This window comes from Peromyscus eremicus, chromosome 3, assembly GCF_949786415.1.
Source record: "Peromyscus eremicus chromosome 3, PerEre_H2_v1, whole genome shotgun sequence".
In the NCBI taxonomy this organism is placed as follows: domain Eukaryota; kingdom Metazoa; phylum Chordata; class Mammalia; order Rodentia; family Cricetidae; genus Peromyscus; species Peromyscus eremicus.
Genome location: NC_081418.1, coordinates 40,936,940 through 40,952,230, shown reverse-complemented (window position 1 = coordinate 40,952,230; position 15,291 = coordinate 40,936,940). Strand labels below are relative to the sequence as shown.

At 57.3% G+C, this 15,291-nt stretch overlaps 1 protein-coding gene across 2 annotated transcripts in view; it reads right to left on the bottom strand.

The window, feature by feature from the left end:
* The window catches only part of Flnc (filamin C), a 28,803-nt gene continuing 13,512 nt past the window's right edge, over window positions 1-15,291 (bottom strand). The window contains exons 17-48 of one of the 2 annotated variants that reach the window (XM_059257483.1): window positions 15,147-15,237; window positions 14,883-15,052; window positions 14,556-14,673; window positions 14,208-14,470; window positions 13,259-13,856; window positions 12,512-12,685; window positions 12,253-12,415; window positions 11,823-11,983; window positions 11,026-11,193; window positions 10,825-10,948; window positions 10,209-10,365; window positions 9,944-10,133; window positions 9,740-9,763; window positions 9,376-9,623; window positions 8,850-8,948; window positions 8,440-8,539; window positions 7,979-8,119; window positions 7,572-7,700; window positions 7,309-7,482; window positions 6,213-6,374; window positions 5,932-6,135; window positions 5,347-5,499; window positions 5,136-5,258; window positions 4,759-5,001; window positions 4,286-4,555; window positions 4,023-4,160; window positions 3,661-3,776; window positions 2,058-2,190; window positions 1,782-1,958; window positions 1,406-1,624; window positions 632-841; window positions 1-512 (exon numbers count right to left, since the gene is read on the bottom strand). In XM_059257483.1, coding sequence (XP_059113466.1) covers window positions 325-512; window positions 632-841; window positions 1,406-1,624; window positions 1,782-1,958; window positions 2,058-2,190; window positions 3,661-3,776; window positions 4,023-4,160; window positions 4,286-4,555; window positions 4,759-5,001; window positions 5,136-5,258; window positions 5,347-5,499; window positions 5,932-6,135; window positions 6,213-6,374; window positions 7,309-7,482; window positions 7,572-7,700; window positions 7,979-8,119; window positions 8,440-8,539; window positions 8,850-8,948; window positions 9,376-9,623; window positions 9,740-9,763; window positions 9,944-10,133; window positions 10,209-10,365; window positions 10,825-10,948; window positions 11,026-11,193; window positions 11,823-11,983; window positions 12,253-12,415; window positions 12,512-12,685; window positions 13,259-13,856; window positions 14,208-14,470; window positions 14,556-14,673; window positions 14,883-15,052; window positions 15,147-15,237 — 5,628 coding nt within the window. In that variant the 3' untranslated portion in view covers window positions 1-324. The remainder of the gene's footprint in view (window positions 513-631; window positions 842-1,405; window positions 1,625-1,781; window positions 1,959-2,057; window positions 2,191-3,660; window positions 3,777-4,022; window positions 4,161-4,285; window positions 4,556-4,758; window positions 5,002-5,135; window positions 5,259-5,346; window positions 5,500-5,931; window positions 6,136-6,212; window positions 6,375-7,308; window positions 7,483-7,571; window positions 7,701-7,978; window positions 8,120-8,439; window positions 8,540-8,849; window positions 8,949-9,375; window positions 9,624-9,739; window positions 9,764-9,943; window positions 10,134-10,208; window positions 10,366-10,824; window positions 10,949-11,025; window positions 11,194-11,822; window positions 11,984-12,252; window positions 12,416-12,511; window positions 12,686-13,258; window positions 13,857-14,207; window positions 14,471-14,555; window positions 14,674-14,882; window positions 15,053-15,146; window positions 15,238-15,291) is intronic. The other variant, XM_059257484.1, reaches the window with a different exon arrangement.

Below are 15,291 nucleotides of genomic sequence, written 5' to 3'. Positions count from 1 at the left end.
GCCCGCTGGCTTCAGCCCCGCTATGATCCTCAGGGCTTCCACAGACCCCCCGACCCCTGTCTAACCCTTATATCACAGTCTCTGCCCCTAAGCCTGACTCCAGTCTACCCTCAGGCCACATTTGAGGGACACTGATCCCAGACGGATAAAGGCCCTCCACCCCTCAAGTGCACAGTGGGGTGGGAGGTTGTGCCACTCACCTCACACCTAAGGCAGGGGTTTTAGTGTCTGACTCTGCGAGTGTGCATATGGGTGTGGCACGTTTGTGTGGGTGTGAGTTTGGCAGGAAGTGGGGGCCTGGGCTGGGGGAGGCACTCCTGGGATTCAGGGCACATTGACCTTGAAGGGGCTTCCAGGGACACTTTCATCACCCCATTTGACAATGAGGATGTAGTCTCCTTTTTCCTTGACAGTGTAGGTGACGTTGTATACCCGGTCTCCCATGTGCTTCACATATACCTCTTCACAGGGGGTCTTGGGCCCATGCACACCCACCATCATCATGTTGGTACCTGGAGAGGGAGGCAGAGAGGAGTGACTCACCCCAGGGCCTCCAGCAGCTCTCACCCCGTCCCTGGACAGCTTCCTGCTCCCTCCCCTCCCCCAGATGAGCCTCTTTGCTGGAACATACCTGCTTTGCTGCAGTCCACGGTGAATGAGTTCTTCTGACCCACAAAGGCCTGGGACAGACCGGGCCCCCTTGTCACCACTTTGCTGGCGTCTGAGGAGAACTTGGGGATGGAGCTGTAGCTGGCCCCGCGGCTGGAGGAGGACTTCGTCACCGTCTCCACCAGAACCGTGGACGTTTCGTGAAGGCTGTGGCCTCCGGACAACCGGGGACCTGAAGGGCAGAGTTGGTGGCCAAGGGCCTAGTCAGAAGGACTTCCTGTCCTTTTCTAGGACACTGACAGACTTCTAGGATGGGTCTTGGGGGACACCGAATGCACCAGGCCCCCTCCTGTCCTCAGCTACAGCTTTTGAAGAATGAACCCTATTCCAAACCAGCACCTCCCAGCCTGCTCCAATCCCTGCTTATCCCTGGGCTGAGCCACTTCTGGTCCGTCCCTCACCCTTTCAGGCTTCCCCTGGGGAGTCAGGTTAACTCACAGGGCAAGAGCATGGCTTTAAAACAACAAACTGGGAGTATATCTCAACAGCCGAGCACTTGCCTAGTATGCATATGGCTCTGGGTTTAAACCCCAGCATTGGAAAGAAAAAAAAAAGAGTTGTGTTTTTAAAGATGATTATTCACAACTCTGCAGAATGGAATGCTGCCTAGTCAGGCCCACCTCTATCATGGTTACTTGACCACAACTGAGGACAGACTACAATCAAATGTGAATGGCCACTAGAGCCAGCCAGGCTGGGTTGGGCTGTGTGTACCTTCTCCACCCACGCTACTCACCTGTGACCTTCGCTTTGAAGGGGCTGCCCACAATGTGCTGAGGGCCACCATACTTGATGGCAATGAGGTAGTTACCAGGGGCCATGGGAGTGTAAGTGACTATGTGGCCCTCAGGACACTCCCGACAGTCCAGCTGCACCTTAGAAGGGCCATCAATGGTGACAGACAAGGCCCCCGAGCCTGCATTCTGGGTATTCACAATGAACTCTGAAGACACACCTGGAGGACAGAGGGAGTGAAGCTGAAGGTCAGAAAGAACATGGCCCAGAGTGGGGCCCTGGGCTCCTTGGGTAGCCCTGCAAGTCGGCACCAACAAGTGCCTGACCACCAACAAAGAGTGTCTGGCCACGCCCCCCGACCTAACCCTGCTCCTCACCGGTAGTGCCTCCCTCAAGCCCAGGCCCATAGGCTGACACCAAGCCTGGGTCCCCAGCTTGGCTCTGCTCCCCAACGCGGATCTTGAAGGGGCTCCCAGGGATGTGGGCACCATTGAACTTGACATCAATCGAGTGGACGCCGTTCTCGTGGGGGATGAAGCGGATGGTATGCTTATCTGTGAGGCAGAGGATTGGTGAGTGAGCTTCCATCTTTCTCTACCCCTCCCCCAGAGAGCCCAGCCTGGCAGGAGATGGCAGGGACAGGGCCAGCTCACCACTGTCCAACTCAGAAACATAGCACTCCTCCACAGCTCCTGAGGGTGTGTGTACCCTAGCATCGATCACGCCACGCGCCCCGTTAAGCTGCACCGCGAAAGATGCCGGCTGGTTCACCTTAAGCCCCGTCTCCTGCAAAGACCACAGAGCACGTTCAGAGTCCCAGGAAGCTGGGGCTAATGCGGTTTTCTCTGCAGCTCAATGCTGCTCTACTGTATGGCCAGCCCAATGCTCCCACCTCTCCAGCACCGCCCCTGCCTGCCAGACCAGATTGCAGGGAAGGACTGAGAAGGCAAAGGCTGATCTGCCACTCTCCACATCCACCTGCAGTGAGGTAGGCACCATGCTGGGTACCACAGGGGATGAGGAGTGATGGATCCCCGTCTGAGGAAGCAGAGGCCAGATGCTGTGCAGTGCAGGCCTGTTAGCAGAGTTTGGCAGTACCGTGTGAGTTGTAGGCACGTTAAGAGTTTGGATGTGGCAGGCCGAGTGTAGACTGCCCCAAGAACACTTTTGAAGGAGGTGGCCAAGGGGGAGAGCCGGACAGAACACAAACAGGGCTCGGGGGTAGCAGGATGGAAGCTTGGGCTAGAGTGGAGGGGTGCTGTGGGATGGTCTGTATGTCAAATGTGTTGCTCTCATTGGTCAATAAATAAAACACTGATTGGCCAGTAGCCAGGCAGGAAGTATAGGCGGGAATAACAGAGAGGAGAACTGAGAGAACTGGAAGGCGGAGGGAGTCACTGCCAGCCGAGCCATGACAAGCAGCATGTGAAGATGCTGGTGAGCCACGAGCCACATGACAAGGTATAGATTTATAGAAATGGATTAATTTAAGATGTAAGAATTAGATAGCTAGAAGCCTGAGCCATTAGGCCAAACAGTTTAAATAATATAAGCGTCTGTGTGTATATTTTATAAGTGGGCTGTGGGACTGCTGGGGCTTGGCGGGACTGGAGAGAAAACTCTCCAGCTACAGAGGGGTTCACTGTGGGTTGATAGGACAGCACTGTGGGGCAGCTCCAAGGGTGGGACAAGGCCTCCTTGTCCTTACACAGCAGCTCTGGGACACTGTGTCCACACTGTGTCCGTTTGCCAGTGTGGCTTGCTGAAAGCCTGTGTGGTGTACATTCCCATACAGCAGAAGGAAAGGAGGAGACCTTTCTAGATGTCACACCAGGAAAAAGTATAGCTGATCCCAGTGGCCAGGAGAGGGGCAGCCCAGACCTGTGGCTACATGTGCCTGCTCAGGAGTCCTTTGCAAACTAGCTTATGCCTATTTTGTACTGATTTTATGTACTTATTCTCACGAAGTCGGTAACCGCAAGCGTTCTGGAGAAAGTGGGACACACGCAGTGACTAGAAATGTCGGCTCTCGGGAAGGACGGGGCTTGTAAACAGCACAAACAAGGCACGGAGCCAAAGCAGAAGCATCCACCGGGATGCAGACATGCTCCCCCAAGGACCCTGACCCATGCATGTACAGTGGGAGAAGGGACTGCGGCCAGCTCATCTGCCAAGGTCACTGCTGAGTCACTGGCCGCATGGGCCTGCCCTCCCAGACCCCTGCCTGTCTCCCAGGTCCCACCCCCCGGCACAGACCTGGAGGCTGGTGACCGTGAGGCGGCGAGCATCATCTGAGAGTGAAGCCACAGGCACCACGAAAGGGCTGTCTGGGATGTGCTCATCATTGAACTTGATGGAGACCTCATAGTCACCTGGGGAAGGAGGCTAGTCAGCACTTTCCAGGATCCGGGCAGAAGGGGCAAACCACGCCCAGCCCGGTCTGATCCCAGGGCAAACTCATTGGATCAGAGCTCAGCTCTGAGTGGGTGAAGGGGAGTAGGGGCAGGTCGGGGGAGTCCCACAGCCCCAGGCATCTTTGGGCTGGTCAGCAAGTAGCAACCCAGGACAGATGAGGGCAGCTGGGGCAGTCCACCCCTCACCCAACTGTGAACATCTACCTGGCTCCTGGACAACATAGGAGACGCCACAAGAACCATCTTTGCGGTCTTCAAATGCAATCTCTGCCTTGCTGGGACCTTCCACAGCAATAGACAGGCCCCCGGCACCAGCTTCTCGGGTCCAGATGCTAAACTCAGCTGGATTCAGGGCAACAGGGTAAGGGCGCATCTGAGAACGGTTGCCCCCACATTGGTTGCCCTGGCCCCAAGCCCCCCCCCCCCCCCCCCCCCCCCCCCCCCCCCCCCCCGCTTCTGCTCCTTACCTGGCACCCCAGCTACACCTCGCTCCAGCCCGGTGCCTCCAGCCCGCACCTTGTGGGCACCACCTTCACCTAGTGGACCCACGGTGAACTGGAAGGGGCTTCCAGGCACGTGCTGGCCGCGGTACTTGACTGTGACTGTGTGGGGACCCATCTCCTGGGGCACGAAGCGCACACTGTACGCGCTGTCTTCGCCCTCCACGATCTCGGCTGCTTCCGTCTTGCCAGACGGGCTGGTCACCTGGGCTGTCATGTCCTGAGAGCTGGCCTCCCCTGAAGGGTTGGAGTGACGTCAGGCCCACAAGAGGCCGTATCTGGTTCCCACGGTCCCCTCCCTCCTCAGCGAACCCCCTTCTCTGCTCAGACCTGTCCTGGCCGTCAAGGCCACGGTGGCCAGGGATAGGGTCATGCTGTCTCACAGGGAGAAGGTCCCAGTCTCCCTGTGAGGACCCCAGGTCCCAGTGCTCTCTGCTCACCTTCCTGCTGCCGAGTGATGCTGCCGAAGGAGCCTAGGCGTTCCCGGCCTAGGAAATCACCGAAAACAGCAGGGAAGGGGTCTCCGCCAACCTGGGTGGACTCCTCCACCCGGACTTCACGCTTGGTCTCCCCACCCCGCGTCTTGCTGATCTCTGTCCGCTCTGTGCGGGTGTATGTGTGACTGCTGCGTGTGAAGGTACGCGTCAGGCGCTCCTGGGCGGACACCATCTGAAACCAGTTCCCTATGGAAAGCCCAGGGCCGGGAGGTGAGGGGAGAGCCGAGCAGGACAGAGGCCCCCGTGTGGGCTCCAGGCCGCAGGTGCATCCCCTGGCCAGCCCTGGCCCGCCCTGGCTCCTCTGTCTTTGCAGAGTCTACCTGGGATCTTGAGGTTGAGGTCGCAGGTGCTGCCGATGGTGGCGATGGAGGGTGCCTGTCGGCGCCGGGTGATGCTTTCCTTCATGCGTCCCTCACCGGTCACCTTCACGGTGAAGGGGCTTCCTAGAAGTGAGAAAAGGAGAATCGGGTTCAGGGGTCACCGGCCCGGTCACCAGATCTATCCCCGCCCACCCCCAGCCCGGAGCCTTACCGGGCACATGCTTGTCAGCAAACTTGATGTTGATGATGTAGGTGCCGGGTTCGGTTGGGCAGTAGGTGACTTTGCATGTACCGTCTTCCATATCCTCACAGTTAATGTCCACCTTGCTAGGACCTTCGATGCTCAGCCCAAGGCCTCCATATCCTGAGGGAAGGAAAGAGAGGAAAATGTCTCCCCTGAGCCTATGACACCCACATCCACATTGCTCTCCTGACCGGCACTGTAGACTCTGCCTAAAACAGATGCCAATGAGTACAGTAACCACTAAGGAGAATGGCACCATGGGAGGTAGAGTCAGGGCCCACTAGAGGCCTTCTGGAAACCCGTACTACAGTCCTGGTAGATTCCAGTGAGCGGGGACCAACGAGCTCAGGATAGCTGCGCTCTCTCTCAACTGTGACAAAGCTGACTGGGGACATTCACTTTCCCCCAGTGGGCTCCAGGCTGAATCCCAGCAGGCCCGAGAAGACCAGGGGAGGAGGGTGTGGCCAGCAGGGGAGGTCCTGGGCAGGAAAGAGGGAAAAGAGTCTGTGGAGTGCCAACTAGATGGGGGGCGGATTCTGAGGCGAGAAGTACCTGCATTGCGAGTGTCCACGATGAACTCTGCCACTTGGAAGGTGTGTCCCTCGGAAAGACCCTTGCCCCAGACTCGAACTTTGCTGGCATCGCCGATCTCCGAAGGCCCCACCAAAATCTTAAAGGGGCTGTTGGTGACGTGCTTGCCACTCTTGCGAACGCTCACCACGTGTTCACCGACCTCCTTGGGGGTGAAGGAGATCCCTGTGGGGAGGGGACATTGAGCAGACCATCCCCGAGGCCTCCCCCACTCAAGCACCCCTGTGCATCCCTGTGCTCACCAATGTGTCTGTTGGGCAGGCGCTTGAGCAGGCACGGCTCTTCGTTGCCGGACGGGGCACGGATGCTGGCGGTCAGCTGGCTGAGGTCACTCTCGGTGATCTTCAGCGACACATCCGTGGAGGTGCCCACGTTAAGCTGTGATGTTCTCATTGAGTCGTCACCTATGAGGGAGTCGGGGTGGGCCAGGCTGTCAGCTCCAGACAGACTCTGGCAGCCCTGGTCTGCATCCACCTTAACTAACAACCACGGAAGGCCCCAGCATCCCTGTTCTCTGTGCCTGTCTCAGTCCAGGAAGGGCTGAGTCCATCCTTGAACCCTGACATATTTAGTCCTGAGTCACATGGTGTGCTAGAACATGACAGCAGACTAGACTGTCTGTGTGACTCTCTGTCACAGTGCTAAGCTGTCTCAAGCTACCAAAGGAGTGCCAATGCCCTACCTTTTCAAGAGTAACTTGAAAGTGAAATGATTTCTTTTTTCCTTTCTTTCTTTCTTTTTAAATTTTTTTCTTTTTTCTTTTTTCTTTCTTTCTTTCTTTTTTTTTTTTTTTTTTTGGTTTTTTGAGACAGGGTTTCTCTGTGTAGTTTTGGTGCCTGTCCTGGATCTCGCTCTGTAGACCAGGCTGGCCTTGAACTCACAGAGATCCCCCTGGCTCTGCCTCCCAAGTGCTGGGGTTAAAGGCGTGCGCCACCACTGCCTGGCTGATTTCTTTTTTCAAGACAAGGTTTCTCTGTGTAACAATCCTGGCTGTCCTGGAGCTCACATTGTAGACCAGGCTGGCCTCAAACTCGAGATCCACCTGCCTCTGCCTCCTGACTGCTGGGATTAAAGTCTTGTACCACCAAGTCAGGGTCTTCCTGTAGCCTTGGCTGTCCTGGAGCTCACTATGTAGACTAGGCTGGCCTTGAACTAACAAAGATGATCCTGTCTTTTAAAGCATGAGATGGTGGGATGTTTCTTGCCCGTTATGAAAAGCAGCATCCTTACATTTATCTCAAGATGCTCTCCTCCCCAGCAGTCTCTGTCCAAATGTCCCACGTGAACTGACTTGAGCATGTGCGTGGCAGGTTGTACACGCCCGAATGTGCACCTCACCTGTGATCTTGGCCGTGAAGGGGCTCCCTGGTATGTGCTTGTCGTCAAAGCGCACGATGATGCTGTAGTCTCCAGGTGCCGTGGGTAGGTAGGACACAGTGCATGTGCCATCCTTGTTGTCCTTACAAGTGATCTCTGCCTTGGATGGGCCCTCCACAGCCAGTGACAGCCCCCCTGCAGGAGACGGTGGGCTGAGGTCAGAGGGTCTGCCCTTGCGCCTGCGCCTGGCACGTCCCCTCGCCTCTTCGGGCAGCTTTCCTCACCTTCCCCAGCATCCTTGGTGACGATTGTGAAGGTGGCAGGCTTGTTGACCATGCCATGGCTCAGGCCTGGTCCATAGGCACTGACATGGCGGCTGTTGATGGCATCCACGTAGAACTGCAGAGGGCTCCCTGGGTAGTGACAGATGGAGCTGGGTCAGCACAAGGGCAGGGGCTTCCTGGACCCATGCTGGCCCCCAGCATCTTTAACAGCTTTGGTTGCTGAGCCCCGTGTCTCTGCCATACGGACCTGGTTCTTAGGCGCCCATCACCCACCAGGACACACATTTTCCCAGAAGCTCCCTTGGTGCCTGTGCATGGCAGGTGCTTAAATACTTATTTAAAGGAGGAAGGCAGGGCCGACATGGCGTCAGCTTCTCTTGCCCAGCCTCACCCTGCCCCCCACTCACCAGGGATATGGTTGCCATCATACTTGATCCCCATCTGGTGCAGGCCTTTCTCAGTCGGCGCATACCTCACTGTGATGGTGCCATCTTTGTTGTCGGTGATGTTGGGACGAGCTGTCTTGCCAGAGGGCATTCGCACCTCCCCTGAAGGGCAGACACACTTACATGTGGGCTGCTGGTTTCTCCCACCACCAACCCCACCTGCCCCAGGGCTTGCTCTTGTGTGGCTCCACTTTCCCAGAGGCCAGACACTGGGAAGCAGCCTCTCCTGGAACAGAAGGATGATCCTGAACTGGGAGGCAGAGGGCTTGAACCTGAGTTCTAGCTCTGCCCAACTGTGGGACCCAGACTAATCGGTTTTCTCTCTCCGGGCCCCAGTGCGCATCCCTACATTTGATCTTAGACAAAAGGCCAACAGGTACACTCAGTTCTCACCAGAGCCTCATGTGTGCAGGACCCATTACCTGTGAGCTCCCCTTTCTGCACAGTGAAGGGGATGACCAGGTTGAAGGGCCTCAGCATGGACTCCAATGGCTCCACGGGCACCACGGGCTCCTCTGTGGCCTGTAGCAGGTGAGAGAGGAAAGCGCATTGGCGGGGGAGGCCTGGGTGTGGGGCCTGCCTTGTGACTGAAGTCAGAGAGAACGAGGAAAGAACAAGAAGGTTAATAATGCAACCAGAGTGGCAGGAGAGGTGCGTCAGCTGCAAAAGAAGGGGTGCCACACCCAGCTTTGGGCTCCCTCTGCCCATCCTAATGCCTGCCTATTCCCCAGGAGGTCCAACCACGGCCCAAGCCTGCAGAAGAATCGAAGGAAGAAATGGAGGAAGTGGGGAAGAGAAGGATGGTGAGGCCTGTCACGGGGAGCTCTTGTACCCAGTGTGTGGGGCAGGTGCCAGGCCGAAGGGGGGCATAGGGCTGGCGCAGCTGTAGCACTTCCGCAGGCTCCTCCACGTGAGGCAGGGGGTCACATGCCTGGGAAGCAAGGCACAGGGCATACACAATGTGGTGGGTCCCAGAAGTGACTCAGATTGGCCCAGGACTGAAGTCCTGGGTGGGTATCTCAGGTGTTCCACCCTTGTCCTGCAGGGCTACCTCGGTGGAAACAGAGGAGCCAGCGACAGAGAAGGGTCAGAGAACACAGTGAGCTCCTCCAGAGAGGGATGGCACCCCTGAGGCCAGAGGTGGAGCTGTGCCACCTCCTCGCAGTTTGGGAGACAGCAGGGACTACAAAGACTCAATGCTAGAGTACTCTGGTTCCAGGGTCCACTCATCAGACATGGGGACAAGTTCTCTGTTTCCTTGAGGACAGCTTCTAGGATCCCTTGCAGCTACTAGGAGGCATAGTCTGCACTCCCCTACCTACCCCTGTCCTCCAGCCCCACCATGGCCATGAACTTACCAGCACGTGGAAGGGGCTATTGGGAATGTGTTCACCCCCAAAGCGGATGGTGATGACGTATTTGCCCGGCTCGGGGGCGGTGTAGTAGATATCGAAGGTACCATCGTGGTTCTCAACCACATCCACGTCGAGCTCTGCCCCGTCTGGCGTGGACACAGTGCAGGTCACCTTCCCCTTGCCCGCTGCCTTGGCATCCACCGTGATCACAGTCTCCTCTCCAATCTGGATTCGGGGACCCAGGCAGGCACCTGCCGCAATGAAAGAGTCAGATCAGGGGCTGTGGAGGCCATGCCTGGCTCTGTCTTCTCCAGCTGCATCCACAGCCTCCAGCCCCTAGCAAAGGAAGAAAAGGAAGGTTACTCACCCAGTCCATGGCCTCCAATGGACACTGGAAATAGAAAAGAAAGTTAGGCCATAAAGGTTCAAGATGAGCTAGTGTGTGTGTGTGCTGGGGGCAGGGCTGGGACAGAGGGGACTCTTGGCCAGCATTCGTCAGGGACTGTGCTGGGGGCCTAAATGCACTCTAGGGGGACTGGTTGGTGAGAAGGGGTGGAGCGTTGGTGCTCACCTGTAACAAGGCACTTGCTGGCATCCCCTGTAGGCAGGGCATGGATGCGGAAGGGCGAGTAAGGGATCTCATCACCGCCATACTTGATGGTGATGGTGTAGCGACCACTCATGTCTGGCAGGTAGGACACAGTGTATGTGCCATCCCCATTGTCTCGGATGTTGGCCTTCTTGGGTTTACCCTCAGGATCCTAGGGGAGAAGGAGAGGTCAAGTCTGCCGATGTCCACAGAGTTCAACTGGGAAGGGGGCTGTGCCTAGACTCACCAGGATCTGGACAGTGAGCAACCCCTCCCCAGCATCTCGAGCATCAATGGTGAACTCCACCGGCAGGCTGGCAGGGATGCCGGAGGCGTTGAGGCCAGGGCCACTGGCCCGCACCTTGCTAGCATCATGGGCTGGAAGCACTTTGATCTTGAAAGGGCTTGAAAAACAAGGAATGGACAGTTAGTGGGGAGTTGGAGCTCGGGCTTGGGAGCCTTCCCACATATGGGCAGGAGGAGCGACTCTCCAAGGGCAGCGTGGAGGGGCTGGTTCCCAGGACCAGGTGACATCTTGAGTCTTGGAGGAGGACTCTGAAGGACCCACTTAACCTAGTCTGAGCATTTTTTTTTTCTCCAAAGGAAGATGCTGTCATTTGTTTAAAGAGGTGGGTCCCTAGACTTTCTGTGGCTCTTTTCCTAGATGCTGATTTGGTGTCAAAGCTCCTGGGATGATATTATCCTCAGGGCAGAGAACCCCGGAGTGCAGCAGGATGGCATAGTCCCAGGAAGGAGGTTCAAACAAATAAGGGGGACTCTGCCAAGTCCTGGCCCTGAAGGCGTGGCCCCCGGAAAACCTCTCCAGAGCTCAGCATGGATTGCCACCACCTGCTGGCCCTCACCTGCGTGGCACCTCCTGGTCAGCATACTTGACGGCTACTGTATAGGGTCCATCAGTGGCAGGTGTGTAGTGGACAGTGTGGGTCCCGTCGCCATTGTCACGCACCTCCACAGGCTCAGCCACACCTGGACAAAGGGGGGGGGTCAACAGAGCTTCCTGGAACCTCATTCCATTTCCCTCTCTTACCCCAGACATTCCATACCTGTGGGGCCCAGCACGGCCACCTGCAGAGGGGCCCGGCCAGCTTGACTGCAGTCCACTGTGAAGGTCTGAGGTACTCGGGCCCTGACACCGGTCCCTAGCCCTGGTCCTGAGCATTTCACCTTCCCAGGGTCCACCACATCCTTCACAGGAACTCGGAATGGGCTTCCTGGGAGGAAGAGGAGGAAGAGGAGGAGGAGATGTTGGTTAGCCTCCACCCATTGCCTGGGAAGGTCTGTCTCCCTGGGCTGAGAATCCAAGGAGAAGGTAACTACCCTGCTACTGAGAGGCCCACAGGGACAGCAGACCAACACGGGAAAGCTAAGAAATAAGAGACAAGAGCAGGCAAATCTGACTGCAGAATGAGGCTGGGCAAACCTCACTTGCTAGAGCTCAGGCCAGGAAGAAAACCCTCCTAAATCATTAAAATGTTAAAAATGGAATATTTTAAAGACGACTTATGTTTCTGACACTGTGGTTGAAATATGAAGAGGCCATGCAAAATTCAATAATTAAGAGGAAACTGTCTTGTTTCAGCGGACCCAGTTCCTGTAATGACGGAAGAAGACACGACACACCCAAGACAGCAAATCCAGTGAGTGGACCTGCGTGACCGAGAGCTGGTGCTGCAGGCGAGGGCCTCTGGGAATGAACCGGAGGGCTAGCACGTCCACGACACCTCCTACCCTGCTTCTCGCCCTCTGCAAATCTCCACATCCAGCTTCCCTCCCAGTTCTCCTCGTGGCCCCAGCCTCCTGGCTTCCTCTTTCCAGAGCCCACCCCAGCCTCCTGGCCCACCTGGGATGGGCTGTCCCCCGAAGGTGATGTTGACGTCGTAGTCTCCAGCGGTGAAGGGGATGTACTCCACCGTGCAGCTGCCATCTTTGTTGTCCTTGCAGGACATCTTAGCTTCTGAGGGGCCCTCGATGGCTAGGCCGAGGCCTCCTGTGCCAGCACCCCTATAAAAGAACACTCCCGTCAGCTGTTCTGGAGCCAACAAAAGGTACGGAAGGGGTTGGGGGGCAGGGAGGACAAAAGAGCAGGCTGCTGGGGACCCGGTGCTGGAGGGAGGGGGCTGCACTGGGCCGTTTGGGAATGCAGGGAGAAGAATGATCCCTGGCCACCCCGGAAACAGGATGGAGTGGGTGACGGGGAAAAGGGGAAGGGCAAACAGCAGAGATCAAGATGGCTGTCGCTTTGGGTCAAGGTCGGGCCAAGAGAAGGATACCTGGTTTCCACGGTGAAGCGGTTGGCCTTGTTAACCAAGCCACCCTCCAGGCCTGGCCCAAAGGCCCGGACGCGGGTGGGGTCACAGCCCTCAGTCACACCTACTCGGAAGGGGCTCTTGGGCACAGCTACTTCATCATAGAGCACCTCCACCAAATGCACACCTGGAGGCCGGGCCCAGAGTCAGTCCAGAGAGCAGAGCCCTCCTCCTCCTCGCCCTCCCGTGCTGTGACCCACGCCCACGCACAGGGACTCCTTACCCTCTTCGTAGGCGGTGTACTGCACGCGGTAGGTGCCGTCCCCGTTGTCCGTCACATAGGTGTCTGTCTTAGCACCCGAGGGGTTGAGAACACGAGCTGTCACGTGGTTGCCGCCCGTGGCTGTCAGAGACCTCGCATCCACGGTAAACTCAGTGGTCACCTCCCGCAGGACACCTAGATCCGGGGAGCCGGGCTCAGCCATCACACAGCGCCTTCCTCATCCCTCACTCCATAGCTGTTCTTTCACGCAGAGCCTAGCCACCTCTCCGCACCCTGTGAGTCTCAGGCCTTTGCTCGGACCTTCTGCCTCTCCTCCCTTCCCCGTGGAGTGCCATCCTCCGTCCTGGTTAGTGCCCCCCAGCCTGAGAACTGTGTCGGACTTGCCTCTGCTCAGCTTATTCCTAGTCGAGCCTGGCTCTCTCGCCAGCAGCCCACTCATGTAACTCTCCCCTGATTCTTGACACCCCCAGACCTAGCTTTCTCACTATGCCACTTTACGTCGTCTCGGTTTCATTGGGTCCGAGATGCCTTACACTGACGAGTCCAAAGATCTTACCAGAGAAGTGCCCAGGGGCAGAGGCCGTTTTGTCACAAGAGCAGAGACTAAGCTTCATGCCCTGTTGCACCCCCTTGCTCCTTCTCTGGGACGTTGAGCCCCCTAAAGCTCCATTTGCTCACCTCCCGGCTCTCCTCCCTCCTTTCTGACCTCGTCCCAGACCTGGACATTGCGGGCTGCTCCTCTCTTACCATGTGGCTCCACACCAGGCCCGGAGACCTTGACGCCACTGGTATCGACTGCAGGCTGCACGTGGACACGGGTGGGGAACTTGGGGATGGGGTGGCCGCCGTACTTGATGGTGATGGTGTAGGTGCCCGGGAAGGCAGGGCTGTAGGTGATGTGGTAGGTGCCGTCCGCGTTGTTGTGGATCAGCACCTCGGCTTTGACGCCAGCGTCCGACAGGATCTCAATGGTCAGCTCAGCCTCGCCCGCCTCTGAGCAGTCCACGGTGAAGGTGGCTGCCTCTCCAGCCTTGCCTCGCTCCAGGCCCGGCCCACTGGCCCTCACCTTGCTTGGGTCGAACACGGGCTGGATGGTGGCCTTGAAGGGTGAGCCGGGGATGTGGGCTTCAGCAAACAGGATATTGATGGTGTACTCGCCTGGCTCTGTGGGCAGGTAGCTGACGGCACAGGATCCGTCCCCGTTGTCCTGGCACTCGATCTTGGCTTCGCAGGGACCCTCAACAGTCAGCCCCAGGCCTCCTGTGCCAGCCCCTTTGGTGTCAATGGAGAATGGTGCAGGGGTGCCTACAAGCCCGCCTTTGAGACCAGGGCCGTAAGCACAGACCTAGGAAGATGAACACACATTAGCTCCCTGAACTTGGCTTCTCCTAAGCTCCCAGACTCTGCGGCTGTGACCTAGCTAAGTACCCTGGGCTGTAGCAGTTACCATAGAGTCTTTACGACTCCAGGAAAGGACACTGAGACAGAGATGAAGTAGGGGAATTCAAGCTCTGGTCTGATTCCAAGGCCAGGCTCTTAACTAAGCTGTCTCTAAGACAGGTCCTACGTAAAGGATGGTCCTGGCCCTGGAAGTGCCTACCCCAGGCCCATGTGTCCTTCTGGTCTCTGCCTATAACTCACCCATCTTTCCTACCAGCCCCCAACTCCGGGATCCCACCAGCCCCTACATATTTACCTTGGAGGGGTCAGGGGGCAGGACACCTTCCACAGCAAAGGGGCTGCCAGGCACCGGGTGACCATCATAGGTGATGTCCACTTTGTAAGGTCCCTCTTCAGGGGGCATGTAGCGCACAGCCTGGGCGTCTGCTCCACCCCCAGGCTCCAGTTTGCAGGGGATAGGTCGTCGGGAGGGTGAGGTCATCCGCACATCTAGTTGACCCTGACCACCAGCCCCTCTTGTGTTCACCGAGAATGCCTGTTCCTGTCCCACAGCTACCTCTGCATGGAGGGCCAGGGACACCATCAGGAGAGACTCCAGCCACTCACCCAATACCCCGCAATCCCAGGGTGGCTCTTCACTTACTGCTGTTAAGGCCTTGAACTTTGACTTTGCTGAGGTCCAATGGGGGTGCCACATTCACCACAAAGGGACTTTTGGGGACGGGGTCCCCACCGTAGGTCACTGTCACTGCCATGTTGCCCTATCGGGTACAAGAGAAAGTCAGAATGGAGTGGCTTGGATTCACCTGGTAACAGCTCCTTGGACTCTGCAGCTCATTGATCAGACGGGGGGGACGGGGGGGGGGGGGGGGGAGGCAGGCAAGGGCCAAGGACCCGGAACGGCTCTGATGCTGAGGAGGTTACACTCAGATCCCATCAGCAGCACAGGGAGGCGTGGAGTGAGGCATACCTGCTGGACAGCAGTGTACTTGACAGTGTAGGAGTAGTCATGGTTGTCAATAATTTCAAAGTCCCGCACAGCCTCGCCCTTGGCTGCCCCAGCAAAGTGCACATCCAGCTTGGCCTTGCCGGCTCCCTTGGTCAGCACGGTGAAGTGAGTCGGCTTTCCCACTTCCACACCTGGAAGCCCCCACCGAGAGACGGTAGTGAGGAAACCAGCTAGCCCCAACCAACACCAACTCACGCCAAACCCATCCTTGCCCAGACATCTAACCTGTGCGGCTCAGCCCGGGGCCCTCAGCCTTGACCTTGCTAGCATCATGGGATGGGTCCACCTTGATGTGGAAGGGACTGGCCGGGATCTCCTGGATGTGGAAAAGTCTTGATCAGGTTTCCCAGGGGGCAGTATTGAGCTACAT